Source organism: Herpailurus yagouaroundi, unplaced genomic scaffold (genome assembly GCF_014898765.1).
Source record: "Herpailurus yagouaroundi ecotype Mexico unplaced genomic scaffold, PumYag 29, whole genome shotgun sequence".
Lineage (NCBI taxonomy): Eukaryota > Metazoa > Chordata > Mammalia > Carnivora > Felidae > Herpailurus > Herpailurus yagouaroundi.
The window spans coordinates 81222869-81240800 of NW_024412377.1; the positions used below are offsets into that span (position 1 = coordinate 81222869).

The 17932-nt window shown below is 39.4% G+C and overlaps 1 protein-coding gene across 18 annotated transcripts in view; it reads right to left on the reverse strand.

The window, feature by feature from the left end:
• The window catches only part of CAST (calpastatin), a 110159-nt gene that overhangs the window by 38764 nt on the left and 53463 nt on the right, over positions 1 to 17932 (reverse strand). For 7 of the 18 annotated variants that reach the window (XM_040447978.1, XM_040448022.1, XM_040448078.1 and 4 more), the window contains 7 exons: positions 12758 to 12817; positions 8653 to 8718; positions 7999 to 8040; positions 6342 to 6398; positions 5765 to 5878; positions 4662 to 4742; positions 1053 to 1121 (listed from right to left, as the gene is read on the reverse strand). In XM_040447978.1, the coding sequence (XP_040303912.1) occupies positions 1053 to 1121; positions 4662 to 4742; positions 5765 to 5878; positions 6342 to 6398; positions 7999 to 8040; positions 8653 to 8718; positions 12758 to 12817 (489 nt within the window). The remainder of the gene's footprint in view (positions 1 to 1052; positions 1122 to 4661; positions 4743 to 5764; positions 5879 to 6341; positions 6399 to 7998; positions 8041 to 8652; positions 8719 to 12757; positions 12818 to 17932) is intronic. The other 11 variants (XM_040448070.1, XM_040448032.1, XM_040448016.1 and 8 more) reach the window with 3 other exon arrangements.

Below are 17932 nucleotides of genomic sequence, written 5' to 3' on the forward strand. Positions count from 1 at the left end.
GTATGCAACAGGAGAAATTCTTTGTATTCATTCCTTACCAATAGTTTCCCAGAGTTACATATTTACAAAGAACTCCAACAAAATGTCTATATAGTACCTCTCCCAAATAGAATCTATTTCAAAGATGGATTGCCTGTGTTCCTTCATTCATTTGTGGTTTTTTGTTTACTTACTTGCCTAAAGAAGTCTACAAAACAAATTACTTGAAAGGGATGTTAAGCTTATAAGACGTGACAATCTATTCTGTCAATATGGACTTTAATTAGTATAATGAAGGAGGGCCTCCATCCTATCTCTGAGGTTTAAAAAGACTCATGGTGAAGAGTATGCTGAATTTAAAAGGGAAAACAAGAATTTGGGAAAAGACCCTTTATTTACTTAACTCAAGTTAAAAACGATTATTTAACTTTTTTTTTTTTTTTTAAAAAACCATATTGCCACTACAATTTTAGGAACTCACCTGATCATGTAATACAACTTGGGACCTGTTAGCTTTAGACCAATTCATTTGGGAATTTCAGAATGAAGAAGTGTCTTAAATTCTTTAGTCATACCTCTGGTTAAAGAAGGTATATTTGCAAGAGAGAAACTGTAATGTAAACTCCACCAGATGTAACTAGAGTTTTCAGAACAGAAGGTTTGAATATAAAATGTTACAGAGGTGCCTGGATGGCTCAGCTGGTTAAGCGTCTGACTCTTGGTTTTGGGTCTGGTCATGGTCTTGTGGTTTCGTGAGTTCCAGCCCTGTGTCAGGCTCTGAGCTGACAGTACAGTCTGCTTGGGATTCTCTCTCTGTCAGTCTATCATACCCCTCCCCTGCTCATGCTGTCTCTATCTCCCAAAACAAATACATAAACTTAAAAAAAATATTTTGAATGTTACAAACATACCTGAAAAAATTTCACAATTTTAGCTTATAGCAATAATTCATGAGAAGGGTCTTTAAGTTATCCTACCTCATATAGTTTGCCCTTAAAAAATCAGATCCGAATAAATTTAGAGGCTATGAATAAATAAATATCTCATGTAGAAATGCACTGCTATCTTCATACCTTTCCAGATGGTTTACCCGGTTTGGATTCAACTGGTACAGCAGACGTTAATGATTTCTTTTCTTTTTTCTGGTGGATTTTAGAAAGAAATAAAAACTTTTTCACATATTTTTCTTCAATAATCTAAAAAATTCAAATTACTAAGTAATTCAACAAGTTCAATGATATTACATATTTAAAAATGAGTCTAATATTAACAGCATAGATCATATATTGAACATCTGCCTCTGTGCCAGACAACATGTTGTATATGTCATATCCTTTTCCAGAACAGCATAATTTATTTCATTTAGTGATGTGGAGAGCAAGACTCAGAGATGTGATGTAATTTTTCCTAGGTCACACAGTAAAGGAAAAACCAAGAATTGAATCCAGAACTACCATCTCTTTCTTCTTTGCTCTTGGTTGCTTCTCCAAGGGCCCACAGTCAGCCCACAGCACCCAAGAATTTTTTCTCTAAGTGGCCACTTCTCACTGTTGCTCTTTCAACCTTTGCCTGCACACATTAAGACCTCTCACTCCCTGACTTAGCATTTCACCATCCACTCCTTTCTTAATCTCCCTAAAATGTCTAAGTTGCTCTTTCAAACACTGCCGATAACTCTCCAATCTGCAATCTCCATGCTTGACCCACACATAATTGTTTCTGAAGTGTGATCTCAGTAAGCACCCCTAACCCAACACATCTCTCACAGCAGCCATGACTGAGCACCACCCTAGGGCTCCTCTGGCATTTGTGCCATCATTCTCTGTCACTCCTGCTGCGTTGCCCCCAGCCCTACACATTCCACGTTTCTGCCTTGCACTGGTGGCCCGAAGCAAAACCATTCTCTAGAGCCAGGGCCAAACACTTGCAGGGACTGAAAGGAAGTAGACAGGTGAAGATGCCAGGTTTAAGACAACAGAAAAGCATCCCATGTGGAGGTCTCTGAAATGTGGGTGGCAGAGCATGGGGGGTGGAGAGCACACCAGCTCCTATGCACTGCCCACATGAGTCTTCAGGCAGGCCACCTCTTCTGTAGCTCAGTAACGTCATGTGTGACACGGGGACAGTAACTGCACCTCCCTCAGGGGGTTAGGAGAATTAGATAAATTCATCTATCAAAGTGTGTTTGGTCTATCAAAGTGCGTTTGGTACATACTAAACACTATGTAGGTACTCGTTGGATGATTAAGTGCTAAATAAGTGACCACCGCTATTGTTAAAAACACCGCGGGGGTCACCAGGGTGAGGGCGTGTATCTGGGCAACCAAATCCACTCTGAGGATTCAACCACAACCTTATGCAGGTATGCATTCATATTTGTTATCCCCTCCTTCCTTCCCCCTCCTCTCTGCCCCCTCTCTTCATTCCCCTGTCCTTCAGAACAACATTCCAATTGCCTTGCTACACATCTCTCTCCAACATTTCAATTCAGCCTATCGAAAATCAGGCCACTTTTGACCTCAACCAGTTCTCCTTCTGACCTGTCCACCCATCAGTCGTAACCAGGGACCAGGTCACAATTTAGGGAGGCACTCTCTCTCATCAGAGCTGGCCCTGCACTTGCAGGAATCAGACAGTGCCCCCCTGGACTCACTTTAGGGTTACCAACCTAGCTCGTTCAGATCTGAAGCCCAAGGTTATCTCAGAGTTTATGATACTTTTGTCCACTGCAGCCAATTCTTTTCTAAAACCTGAAGATTTCACTTCTGCAGTGCCTCTGGCATTTCTCCCCACTATCTCATTCTACCCCAGCTCTAATTTAGGCTCACTTAGGACTGTGGTCACTCAATCCCACAACTCGGTGCACTGCCACCACTCTGTGTGTTCTCTAACCTCCAGTGTGTATCCTCTACTGGTTAAATAGCTACCACTCATCTCAGCACTATCCACAGCAGTGCCTGGACCTGTCTTTCTGGTCTTACAGTCCCACTGCTCATGCCCCGTGTGCCCCACCCTCAATGGAATTCACTGTGTACCCAGAACACATCTCACACTTTTCCACTCTGATGCATCTGCAAGCCTGCAATCCTAGGTACCTACCCTTCATGCCAAACTCAAACTGGGTCTACTCAAAGTGTGTGTAATCCTGCAAACAGACAGAAGCCCTCCAATCCCCACCAAAGAGCTTCTAGTGGGAGCTTGTCTTAATCTGCCTTGGAATGCAGTCCCAGGGATTCTGTCTTCCTCCCACCCCTGGATGCACTAGCCTGCTGCTAGGGTGTCCTGCAGTCACACGACAGTGCTTTAAACATGCTAAGTACCCCAGCCCCAATTGAAGATCTGATCAATCTCACTTCAGAGGAGATGGATCAGAGACCAACAAAGTGAAATGCTTTGCCACAAGTTCAAGCACACCAGACTTCCACATATGCCTCTCATGTTACTGGTTAGCTTTCACTTTTTCCCTGGCTACTTTATATCTAGCATAAAATTTCAAATTGATGACATTTTTAAATCTTTTTGAACAAATCTAATCTTCTGTCTTAAATCTAACCATTTTTCAAACATTTTCATCTAAGTACCCCTCATCAACAACAGAGAGTAACATTTATCCTTAGAGTGGGGAGGGGGTGGGAGTCTCAAGAAAATATACAAGAAAACATATTTTTTTTAAATATGAGTATTTTCATTTAAAGGTTTATGTAAATTTTGCCATCACTCCATAGAATATCTGCATTAGTTTGCATACAAACTAATGTGTCTCTTCCTTTTCAAAATCTGAGAAAAACTGGTGTTTCAAGATGTGCCATACTTTTATCCTATGACCTTCCTTACCATCTAGCCTGAAGGGGGATACTTTTCCTATTTTGAAAATCAGGAAAACAGATAAATCAATACTACTTTTTAAAAAATTCATTTCTATCTTCTTACTTTTGCTGCAATTAGTTAATTGGGGCTTCCAGAGAAGTAAGTAGCATTTCGAGGGAGACATGGCCTGTAAACTGATTAGTAACTCTGCCTTGCTATGGGTAGAAACAGTAGACTACTTCTCATCTTACATTTCCAGGCTAGTATTTGAAATAGCTCTTCAAATGATCTAAAGAAGACTTGCCTATCATTAGTCAGAGGGGCATATATACTCTCTCCTGAGAGGGCTGGGATGTCTCCTTTGAAAACTTCCCCTATCAACTCATGTATATGTTATGACTGCTTGTTATTTACTCATATCAAGATAGATGCTCTCCAGGTTGAAAGCTGAGAGAAATGCTTATTCACATATGGCAATTTTATTTGCTTAATTTCAAAGCTATAAATATTGTTGAAAGCAGGGTCTGAGTCAACTCACATTTTAATTTTCTTGGTACTCATACCAGGCCTTACACATGGCAGGTGCTCAGTAAATATTTATTGAATACATGAATTCTCAAATCAGTTTTGTTATCTTGCTCACTCTATCTTTTAGATGCATCCTCTTCTTCACTAAATTTCACATAAAGAACAGTGCTCAGTTTTACCAAATACAGGTTATTTGAGCATGGTAGCACCAGATCCCTAAATGCTTACTGAGAACCAAACGAAAACCCAGGTTGTAATGGGTCTTCACCAAGCACGCATTTTTCATAAGAGAGACCCGACAGGCAGTGAGGCCCACATACACTTCATGTCTGCTTAGGTGTGCTTACCTTGTTATCTGGTTTGGCAGATGCTGCAGCTGTATCAGCAACACCTTCTCTGCTAGCAGAAACTGCATCCTGTGATTTAGTCTAAAGGGGATAAAAAGATTAACAGAACTAAGTATCTTTGAACGACTGTTTTCAAGATCAAGCATTTCAAGTATCACTACTGAGCCAGTTATAACTATCATGGACACAGTGCTGAGGAAAAGGTTACTAGCTTCTACTACACATAGTACAACAGTGGGGAGCACATAAGGCTGGACTCAAGAGCTACAGAGTGCACGCAGGTGCACAAATTTTGAAGGGGGCCAGGTAGGGACTGTGATAAATTGTTATAAAGCTGTAGCCAATTGTTGCCACATAATCTGATGTTTCAAGAGAAGCTAGAAATTTGAATTTTATGTGAAACATTATGACTTGAATTGTTGGCAACGCATTAAAAAAATTTTAGTAATACTGCAAGCGAAACAAAATAGAATTGAACAAAACACATAATGGCTGCCTTTAAGTGATGAGCCACATTTGTATAACTACCTTCTATCAAGTCCCTTGTCAAGCAGGTCTACTAGATGTCTTCTAAGAGCTCTCAGTGGAAAAGTTCTTCTCATAAGTGTTTATTCTTCAAAGAGTTGACCTCCATTAGCTGTGCATGGAATCTATTTCTGATTTTTTGGCTCTATAAATTCATCTCTTCTACAACGAAATTCTAAACACCTCTTTCAGAGTGCCATGTAAAGAGCAGATCATGCAGAGCATCTGTGCTCCTAACTCTGAGAAGAGGGGCCCAGGTAGCAACCAGTACCCCAAGCTTCCCGTCCATGAGACACCAGAGTCTGCTGCCTTGTAGTCATGACTGGGCACTGCTGGGCAGTGGAAGAAGGCTGGACTGAACTTCCCCTCAACCAATCTGATGTATTGAGCTTTCCAGAGGCCCAAGTTTCCACAAGGTTATTTGCAAAACCAGTAAAATGATAGCACCAAATCCTTACAATACAAGGTATGTTCAGCATAGCTCCACAGATTCAACTATACATGTCCATATAGATAGAGGACGTGCATCTTATTCTCTAGTTGATGGTAGTGTTTTCCTATCAATCTGAGAGGTATACCTTTGGTTTTGTTGATTTCTCAGATGTCAACTGCTCACTTGATCTGGAAACTGCTTTTTCATTATGAACATGCTTGCTTTCTGTATCTGATGCATGCTTGGGTAGGCTTTTTGGCTGAAACACACACACCACACTGTTAACAACACAACAAATATTGATGCTTTCCTCTATGAAGTGCGAGCGTTCATAGGACATTAATAAATTGCAAATCCTGCTACTGCCACATGGTGGTGCCATTTTAGCCAGAAAAACAAATAAATGAGAGTTCAGAATTTTATCCCTCACACACAAAAAAGGCTTCACCTACCTATTGATAACAAGTCTTTTTTTTTTTTAATTTTTTTTTAACGTTTATTTATTTTTGAGACAGAGAGAGACTGAACATGAATGGGGGAGGGTCAGAGAGAGGGAGACACAGAATCTGAAACAGGCTCCAGGCTCTGAGCTGTCAGCACAGAGTCCGACGCGGGGCTTGAACTCACGGACCAAGAGATCATGACCTGAGCCGAAGTCGGCCGCTTAACCAACTAAGCCACCCAGGCACCCCTGATAACAAGTCTTAATGATGGTCACTTACCTCTTTGTGTTCCTTTGGCTTTATTTCTTGGGTTTTTTTCTCAGGAATCACAGATGGCTGTTAATTTCAAAAGATAAAATCTCAGTTACATTGGAGTCCTTTCTTTTATTACTTCCAAACATGCTTAAGAACAGCACTCCAAATTAGACCCTTCTGCCTCACTTGGGAAAGGCTCACTTAGAGGAATACACATGTGCTGCTTGTCAATAGTTATTCTACCAACAGCATGATAATGACAATCATAAGAGTAATAAAAAATTAGCATTTCACTTAGAATGATTTTTCAAATAGGTATGTATCTCTAACTTATTGGCTGTTTTTCACAATTCATACAGATCATTTAGTAAACGCAAGTCCATTCACAGAGATGTCACATGATCACTGTGACCTCTGAGTTTGTTGATTGGGAATCCTACTTTAGATTCTTTCTTTTAAAAATCTCCCTTTGGGGGCGCCTGGGTGGCTCAGTCGGTTAAGCATCTGACTTCGGCTCAGGTCATGATCTCGCGGTCCATGAGTTCGAGCCCCGCATTGGGCTCTGTGCTGACAGCTCAGAGCCTGGAGCCTGCTACAGATACTGTGTCTCCCTCTCTCTCTGACCCTCCCCCGTTCATGCTCTGTCTTTCTCTGTCTCAAAAATAAATAAACATTAAAAAAATTAAAAAAAAATAATAAAATAAAATAAAAATCTCCCTTTGTAGGGAATGAACATGGTATTTCTGCAATTTAATGATTTACATAGTCTTTTCTGTGTTACAAGTCGAGAAGGAGATATCACCAGAAACCCAATTCTCTTGAGATTGTGTAAACAACCAAATGGAACAGCAGATGATTTCCACCTTGCAGCTCAATTCTTCCTCTATAGTGGACTATAAGATTATCATTCTGAGCGGTAAACCCAAAGGAGCTACATACAATCAGATAAGTTCACCTTCCACCCAGATGACCTCCCCTTGCCTGCATTTAAAGGACATCTCTGTGCTTTCCCACAGGAAACCTTGCAGTCTTATCTGAGTATTTGCTTAAGCATGCTTGAAAGAAGTAATGTGCACCATCATATGTAAGATAAACATTTGCCTGCAGACACCCTGGGGTCCATCTCCACATGGATACAGATTGGCTTTCAGTCTAGACAGCCATGAGTCAGGGAAGCCACTCCCAAGGGAAAGTCAGAGTTGTCTCCTGAGAAACTGGAACTCATTCCACAAACTGAGATAAAACTGTTAAGATAAACCTAGGATCCTCTTAGCAAAGACTCTCATCTGTAAGTCATCTAGGTGCTGGGTTCAAAAGACATTTACTCTTGATGTCCCATTTTTAAAGTAACTGGATACTCATTACCCTTTGTCCTTTCTCCTTGGTTCCTACTGCTTTTTTTTAACAATGACTTCAACTATAACAAAAATCTAGACCTGAACAAAATGCCTTCTGAAATATATTGTTTTCATTTACAAAATAAATTCATTTTAATGTATGGACTTAATGTTATAATTATTTACTTATGCTCTATAAAATGTTTAAAAGGGTAATCCAAAATTAATTAAATTAGCTGACAAAAAAATCCTTTTACCATTCAGTAGCACCAATGGAGTAAATTGTTTATTCATTATTACTGCTAAGAATCCAAACAACTCACTAGTTGACTTAAATTACTTACCTTAGTTGATTGTGACTTGTTTTCAGGTTCTGTTTTTGCAGCCTAAACTCAGAAAAATAAAGAAAAGAGGGAAGGAATTACAGAAGAAAGGAAAAAAAAGACATAGTTTATAAACTTTAACATAGATTTTCTTCAACTAAGAAAGCTTTCCAAAGGAGATGATTTTGATCTAAATATAAGCTTTCTGAGTTAAGTTTATTATACTTTTCTTGGAATTTTAACTGTTTAAATAAACACGTTAAGTACACTAACACCCTGCTCTTACTTTTAGATAGCAATTTACATCTTACTTTTGTTATGTGTACCAAAGATATGTAAAAATTTATTGCTACAAACATTGTAGCTAATATATAAGCAAAACAAAAAAAAAATCTTCATCCTTCAAAGCCAATGATATGACTGATCTTTGTGTGAAATACCACAGGTTTTGGCTGTCAGTGTGAAACAATGGGATGGTGACAGAGCCAAGGAGAACAGAAAGCAGTGACATTTAGTTTTAGTGCCAGAATATGAGCGATGCGTCACCAAGCCTACCACAAAGTCCGTGATGAGTGAGTTACTGAAGATCTCGAACTGTGATTATTAGTGCATGCTGAGCAGGTGAGGCGACCATTAGCAAACAGAAATGTCCCCTAGTACAATGAACCACATCACCTGTTTTTTGGGTCTTTTCTTGCTGGGGGAATGCTGTCCTTCCATCTGTTTGCTGATTGGAATAGCCTAATACAAGAGCACAGCCCCAAGTGTGATTTTATTTAATCTGACAGTCAAATAAGTATCATGTATCATTGGGCTAAATGTTTATATCGAGACTCGTTCTACTCCTCTACTGCATCTACTCCATGCATATGTATGTAACTCCAAGAAGTGGTAGGCACTAAAATTCTAAAGCCTCAAGCAAATATTGCAATTTGGATTTACTTTTTTTTCCGTGATAAAAATTTATAAAATCGCCATTAGAAAAACTAACTTCTGACCCCTTTCCTTCAATTTCTCTGTGTACAGGCTGATTGGGCCATTTTCTTCCACCTATATTTCTAATGCTTGGTTATGACCAAATCAATAGTCATAAGTACTGTCAAATTTTTTCTGAAATTTTATAACAATCCTGTAAACAGTACATAGATTTTTTATGCACAATATAATCTAAAGTTCTAAGAATGCTTCAGAAGGTCTCATTGTGACTTAAGCCCTTTACTGGAGTGTTTTACTCAGTTTTACCCAACCAAAGGTCATTTGTGTCGAAAAATACAATCCCTTAAGTACATACATGCATTCTTGGTATAGGCAAGATGTGAAAACTGGAATAAAACTGGATTAAATATTTTTGAACTTTTCAAAATAAAAGATGAAAAATTAGGCCTAATATTTCCTGTCATTTCTTTCCTTTTTATCTATTTGGTGGTGTTAACATAAACTCCTATTTTTTATTCTATCTGAAAAAGCCAACACCAAATACCCTCTTGATGTATCATGGCTTGTGCTTCAGCCATGAAAATACAAACATTCCTCCTATAATGAACGGACCCTCATTATACCAACATACATATTGTTTGAGAAGGAAACCAAGTTCATAACCACATAAATCTTTTTAAAGGAATTTTAATTTGGGATCCTTTCAATTAGGATCTTTGTTAATTAGTTTCTGTATTTGCTACTATGCTTTTTGAATTTATGCAAATGAAATTTATTAATGATTATTAAGGAAAACAAGCAGCTGGTATTGTAGTGGTTTAGATCTATGAACAGCTTCTACTTTGTAATTTGTCAATCAAGATGTTGCAAGGAAGAACTCTACAAAACAATTAAGAATTTATGCTCACACATGTAAGTAGTTTATAATGGAATATTTTTATTAGTAGTTGCTAATACATTTCCCAAATTTATTTTTGGTGAAGGTGGTGGTGCTTAACATAATAGTGATAACAATAATAACTAATGCTTATTGATTACCTCTTAGTATCAAGGACTGCTCCAAACTTTACATATGCCAACTCAGTCCTCATAATAATTCTATGAGGGAGGTATCATCATCATCCTATCATCATCATCTCCACTTCAGGGATGAGAAATTTAGGTACAAAGAAGTTAAATAACTTCCCAAGGATACCCATGGTAGAGCTGGGGTTTTGTGTTCTCAATCACCACACTGTACAACATTGTCTCTCCAGTGTTAGACAGCTCCTACTGGGCATCTGCTGTAGGACAGGCACTAATACCCTTAATGTTTATTTTCTTACATAGGCTTGTGAAACATGTACTATTATCCAAACTGTACAGATAAGGAAACAAAAGCAAAGATGTGTTTCTGAATACCATGGCTGATATGAAATGAGATTCCACACCAGGCCATCTGGTTCCATTGTTCATGGTACATAGTCTTTCAGGGATTTTATCCTGATTAGAAATCTGACCTTCCATCTTAACTACAGCAGTATGACCACTGATTCTAATGCACCAGGGGCAAGAGAGAAAGAACTTAGATCTAGACATATCCTTCCTCTTCAGAGGTATATGGACTTTTATTTGAAAGGTATGGAACACAGGATTCAGTATAGGTATTATCTTGAATTAACATCTTTTTTCTAAAAGCTCAAAATATTTGAAAAAATACACTCAAGTTCACATTCACAAAAATCTTCAAGAGAAGGCTAGTATAAATGTTATGACACAAACATCACAAAAACATTGTAACTGAAATCCACCAAGAAAGGGAGTTGATGCCAAAAGTGGTCCTGAGTCAGCCATTGGTGATATTTCATCACCAAGACACTTATTTTGGTCTCTCCCACTTTTTCCCTACTTTCCCCTCTCTCTCCTCCCCTCCTCTAGTTCTGTAGGACTTCCAGGAATTCTCGTGATTAATCCTTAGCAAATGGTTGAAGGGTTTGTGGACACTTGAAATAAGCAATGGTCCTCGAAACGAAAGTCAGGGGCAATGGATTAGAGTCAGGCAATGGGTCAAATGAGAACCAAAATAATAAAAAAGAAATCCTAGATTTGTGGCTCTCCTTTCTTTAACTTTTCATGGACTCTGAACTCAATGATAATTTGTTATTGGTTGATGCTTCTCCGGTAGTCTGAGGTAAGTTTTTTTAATATTCTAAGATTAAGCTTGGCCTTCGTAAATAGTGACAACTAATAGATGAATAGATCAGGTAATGTATATTTTGAAAACAATTTAAAAATTCATGTAAAATACTAAATAAAAACAATTTTAGATTAAAATTTTTTAAGTTAAAAGAAATGCTAGATGACATTTATTAGAGATTTGAATAGTATACTTCAAGATACTTACAATGTCCTTCAAAAATAGCTGAACATGAGGAGCACCTGGGAGGCTTAGTTGCTTAAGCATGAAACTTCAACTCAGGTCATGATCTCACGGTTCATGAGTTTGAGCCCCACATAAGACTCTACAATGACAGCTCGAATCCTGCAGCCTGCTTAGATTCTCCGTCTTCCTCTCTGCCCCTCCCCTGCTTGCATGCTATCTCTCAACAATATTTGAATTAAATATTTAAACATTTTAAATACTTAAAATCTAAATATTTAAAATAAATATTTAAAACAAACAAACAAACAGCTCAACAAGACACTACAGGATCTCCCAACAGCACTAAATTACAGTGCCAGTACTAAGTTTTGGTATAGGATCCTACTGGGATAGCAAAGTAACATGGAAGACAGAAAGCAAAAAACATGTCAGTGATTTTAAACAAGAGCAACTTAATAATAATGGAGCTGGGTTAGCTTTTAAGGGCACTAAAGGATACTGGCTCATAAAAATTAGTTAAGAGCTTCTTGAAAATGTGCCTGCTTTAATTCTCCACCCCTATTGTCCAAGAAACACAGCTTGAGATACGGTAACTAAGGGAGAGGGTTAAGGCAGCTTTAGCCAACTCTTCAGAACTAGGCTTACTCTATGTGATAACTCCACTGTACAGCATTCTTTTTCTACTGAAATTCCAAGAAATAATTATTAGAATAAATCCCAAATAGAGCTCAAAGTTTTATCAATAAGATGTTGTCCCATAGGACTAAAATTTCACAAACTTAAGAAAGTATCTAAAGTAACCAGTATTATGTCACTTGTTTCATGTTCACTTAGTATAAATTTTCTCATTTGTACACTAAGTTTTATTTATTTTTTAATTTTTTTAATGTTTATTTATTTTTGAGAGAGAGACAGAGTATGAGTGGGGGAGGAAGAGAGAGAAATGGAGACACAGAATCCAATGCAGGCTCCAGGTTCTGAGCTCTCAGCACAGAGCCCAACGTAGGGCTTGAGCTCCCTAATCATGATCATGACCTGAGCTGAAGTTGGATGCTTAACCAACTGAGCCACCCAGGCACCCCTGTACATTGAGTTTTAAATGGCTAGAATATTATAAAATAAGAATATTATTATTTTAATAAGAAGCATTCATATTCTTCACTATATCCAGAAAAATGTACTTAGATCATTTTATCATTTAAAAACTCCATCAAGCCTAGAACAACAACAAAAAATCTCTGGATTACCTCTCTTGTCTAGATATTCTAAAACAATGTAGAAGTGCACAGATGATACTTGAGGTAAATATTAAAAGGAAAGGTGGGTTTCCAAAGATCTCTATAAATTAGGAAGAAAATGTTTACTTCCATAACTTAAGCTTGTTAGGACATACAACACGTTTGTCAGTCTACATTTGTTTTGCTTTATAAAATAATCACTTAAAGGCATTCACCCAAGTACACCCTTAAAGACTATTCATACCTTGGTGTCTGTGGGATTCATACTGGAAGACTTGCTGGTGGAAGCAGAAGAAGCTGACACCTAGAAAGTAAAGAAAGAGAAAGTCTGATTCTGGTTAACCTACAAACACTTTGTCTTTCAATTCCTCTTAACCATACTTGTTCTTAACTCTACCTTGGTTTTACCTCTTCTAGAGTACAACTCCCACAAAAGTCCAGTAGGTGGTCTTGCTCAGTGGGCAAAGCCTTTACAACCAGATCAAATGGGTGCAAATTTGGGGTGTACTGCTTACTAAATAATCTTGGGCAATTTTCTGATTTTTAGTTTCCTCTTTCTCAATTTTTCTTTAGTAGATAACTATAAGTTTATTACTACCTGGTGCATAAGTGCTCAGTAAATATTTTAATTATTGTCTGCCTTATTTTTAGGAAGAACACAGACTTTAAAACTTGACAGAATTTTGTTCAAATGTGAGCTCTGCCAATTACTAGCAGTCTTAGTTTCCTAGGGATATAAAATGAGGTCAATGTTGGCTCTTTTGCAGAGTTTTAGGTATTTGAGATAACTAAATGTCTGGCATATTGTAGGTGCTTATTAAATTACTAATGCATTAGTCCCAAGATATTATAAAAGACAGAAAGAGCAGGATGTAGCACTAGAAAAGACTCAGGAAGATCAGAATTGTCCTTTCAGTGTCACATAAGCAAGAGAAGGTGGGAATGGTATTGCAAAGGTAATACTGCTGTATTATTTGTCTCATCCAGGCTCCTCCCTGCAGGGCAATAGGTGATGATGATAATTGAAGTTTCAAGATACACCATTCCTAGGGATGCAAGGGGATGGTGGAATTAGTCCCTGCAATCTAATCACCCAAGTAGCGGGGAGTGCATATGGATACTTGCATGGTACTATTATGATAGTACTTAACTTGCATTACCCCGGTGAATATTAAATCAACCCTAGTTTATTTGGGAATTCCAACCTAGGCTCATTTAAACCTCCATAACATTTGAGTCTGTTAGGTTTTAAAGCTTAGGGATTCCATCTGGCACTTCTTAAGTAACTTACTTCTTAAGTAACAGGCTGTCAGTAAACAGCTGCTGCCCTGCCAAGAATACCCAGAGCCTGTCTCTGATGTCTGGCTCTGAGCCATTTCTGAGGCTAAGTCCCAGGGCAGGAGGAGCCCATGCTTGTTGGTTTCTTCACTCTCGCCACCCCCACACACTACCACTCAAGGTGACTGTATGAACCTACTATAACCCATGGACCGTGAACAAAATCACCTTCCCCACAGACCTCAATTACTGTAGAGTATGTTGGTGCTAATAGTAAATTACCACAATTTTCAGATAAAAGCCCAAAGTTTTAGTATACTGATTTTTCAAACAAACCATATGAACTTTATTCCTGAGCACTATTAGGCACCAATAAGGCACTCCCTCACCCCAAAATATACCACACTTGGTCACTGTAGCAGGCGTGGAGTAGTGTCTCTCACATTCTCTTTGGGACAAAGAGCTAGAAAATGTACCAAGGTAGATTTTCCCATCAAATTAAAGGACAAATACATAAATATTCATTTTTCCTTGAGATTTTTTTAATCTGTGAGAATTAATGTATCCATTTGCCACACCCCATTCCTTCAATGATTTCCCTCAATCATATAAAATCAAAGACCAAACACTCTACATGAAAGTGTTTAAGCTGCAAATCCTTAGGTAAACATTATTTCTAAACCTCTATGTTTATTAAAACGTTCCTGAAATCACACAGCCTTGGAATATCCAATCTGCCTTACTCCTTTATTAAGCAATAGCTGGATGTGATCCTCAAATCCTATAAAGAAGACTTTCCCCCCCCCCCCCCCAGAACAGTAAAATCTACATGGATAGCTATAAATATGCATGGAGCAGGTTATCACAGGAATTTAACTGAAGGCCTTGGCCACACCTGTTCTCAGCACAGATCCCTCCATGAAAGTTCTATCCCATCACAAAGGCACTAAACATTTTGAAAGTGAAATAGGACAGCTACTTCATGGGATCAGAAAATAAGGAAAATAATCCCACCCCACTGTGTATCCATTCAACTCCAGTGAAAACTGGTTTGTTTTATTTTCTTCTATTTGTGAAAACAATGAACTTTTAATATTTGTTATCTCTGGTGAGGGATTGAATACAGTTTCATTTTAATTCTGTACCATTTAAATTTCTGATCATGTATGTGAATAACTGATTGTTATTGAAGAGTTTATCCATAAAGCTCTGACTTGAAGAACTTTAAAGATAAACCTTAATATGTGGTTTTAAACAGGTGAAGAAAAAGATATCTCACAGAGGGTAAGTGCCTTGTCAAATCTACCCCAGTTCACTGGCTCCATGTGTATTTACCCAGAGTAAGTTTGTGCCAGGTACTCTGTCAGGAGACAGGAACACGGTGGTGCAACTGCTAGACATGTTCCTGTCACTGCGGAACTTTCAGCCTCATCAGACAGGACATTAATAGAATAATCACTGCAATAATTACTTGTGATAAGTGCTATAAAGGAAAATCACAGGTTCCCATAAAAACATAGACTTAGCAACCAGAATTAGTTCAGAAGATGGTCAGGACAGGTGATGCTAAGGAAATGACATCGTCATTAAAATATAAGGGGCATCACCCAGGCAAAGGTGGGGATTGTTGGGGGGTGGTGGCTAGAGAGGCCCTTTGAGCTGTGTGTGCCAGGGTTGGGACCTAGGCCACCTGACTTCTAAGCCAGTGACTTTCTGCTGCAGGACTACCACAGCACAGTCCTGTTAACATCTAGGGACAGCCAATTTTAAAGCACAACCATTAGGGGCATAGTCAGTTAAGTGTTCAATTCTTGGTTTCAGCTCAGGTCATGATCTCACAGTTCGTGGGTTCCAGCCCCACACTAGGCTCAGTGCAGAGCCTGCTTGGGATTCTCTCTCTCTCTCCCCCTCCCTCTCTCTTTCAAAATAAATAAATAAGCTTAAAAAAAAGCACAATCATCAGCACTCATACATACCAAAATATCACTGTGGGATCAGTGCTGTCAGTCAGAGTAAAGTATAGCGACTACAGTACTCTCCATCCCAAATGACCGACACAAATCTCTTTACATCCAGAGTATTAGTGGTCATTTATAAACTTAAAGAATAAATCAGAGTAACAAAGAACAGAGAAAAACTATCTTTTTATAATCATTCTCCATCTACCCATTCAACAATTGCTATTTGAAAAGGAATGAGCTAGGGGCTGAGTACATACAATGAGGAAGACACCATCTCAGCCTTCAGAGTCTAGAGTCCAGAAAGACAGACAGCAGGTTTTTGTTACAACTGAAGTGCTCTAATGGAGGCAGGAAAAGAACCCTATGTGGTAAAACAAATGTTTGAGTTCTACATCAGCTTCAGACCTGCCTCAGATAATCTTGCTGTATCATCAAGTTGCATTAAAACAAACCAACGCTGGGGCGCCTGGGTGGCGCAGTCGGTTAAGCGTCCGACTTCAGCCAGGGCACGATCTCGCGGTCCGTGAGTTCGAGCCCCGCGTCAGGCTCTGGGCTGATGGCTCGGAGCCTGGAGCCTGTTTCTGATTCTGTGTCTCCCTCTCTCTCTGCCCCTCCCCCGTTCATGCTCTGTCTCTCTCTGTCCCAAAAATAAATAAACGTTGAAAAAAAAAATTTAAAACAAACCAACGCTGGTTAAGAGTAAATGCAACCTGGAAAAAAAAATTAATTCTGTACTTAATCAATATGGCAGGTGTTTTCTAGCATTATTCAACAAAATCTCTTCACATCGGTTACTTGCTACAGTAATAAATTTGGAAGTTTACTGCAGTAAACAATTACAGATAGGAAGGGTAGATGGTATGCTTTTAAGACCCTTGGATAATAGAAACTTTCCTTTTTCACATATATTTTGCAAAGGTCTCCCAGAGTCCAGATTTTTAGCTCTCTTACCCACTCTGGACAGATTAATCTTCCTACATAGCATTCTCACCTCTAAGTTTCCATCCGAAGTAAATCAGTGGTGACTCCTGTTGCCCACTACCTCACACTGAAATCCATTCTCTTGCCTTCAAAGACCACCATGCTCCAATCCCTCCCCATCTCCCAAAGCAGAAAAGCAGCTTCAGGCAGCCAGCCTATCCCTTCCTTCCTCAGTGCACACCTCACTCAATGCTCCCTTTGTTTTATTCACACAAATGCTACTGGTTGGCATGCTTCTCTTCCTAAAATATCCAAACCCTACATGCCCTTCCTTTCAGGTGCATCTCACTAGCTCTCAGCCCCAGCATTATAACCTCCAGCATTACAACCACCATGAGCAGTCCTGATGGGCATCTTCCTTGTCTACTTCCAGAACTTTATATAATCAGGTAACCACATAACTGCCTCAGGAATGGTCTCCTCCACTAGATGGGGTCTCTTTGTAAGAGCTGTCTGTTGGGTGCACGCACCTGCTGACCCCACTCTTAATCATGGCAGGTTTCTGGCCATACCTTTTCCTGGATTCTGCAGGGTTTCTGGTAAGTACCAACCTCAACCATCGTGTGGCGCCTGAGTGACTGCCAAGCATTGTGAGCTCACCCAGACCCTGCTGAATGGCTGGTACTGGGCAAGTTAAGGGCTCCCTTAGGAGGGTGAGGTCCTAGAGGATTTGCTCATCTGTTCTGCTGCCATTAAATCTGGCTGATGAAAAATATTACTTCCTCAGCTCCTTAGTTCTCTATTACAAAACAGAGTCCCCTCCCTTGCTTGGGGGTGCCTGAAGACTTATAGTTCTTGGCAGGTGCTGCTAGCTGGCCTCCCCAGTTCCCCTCAGGTCATCTGGCCTCACCTTACTCTCTCCCCAGACCGGCTGGCAGACAGCAGGCCAGCAGATGAGTCAACAGGTGCTCCTGAACTTGACCCATCTTCCTGTCCCCACCCCTCCCTGGCAAGAATCCCCCTTCCCACATCTACCTGCCTCTGCTGTGGAGTTACTAGAACACATGCCATACATATGCACACACCTCTTCTACCTGCTGACACACCTGCAGATCCAGTCTGAATCCCTGACCATCCTCTCCTTCATGGCTGCTCTGCCAGAGCAATTCCACAGTCTCTCATCCCCACTATAATGTTTCCTTCTGGAAGCCTCTTCCACTTGCTCCACTCTTCTCTTTGTTTTCATCTTCAGTCACAGC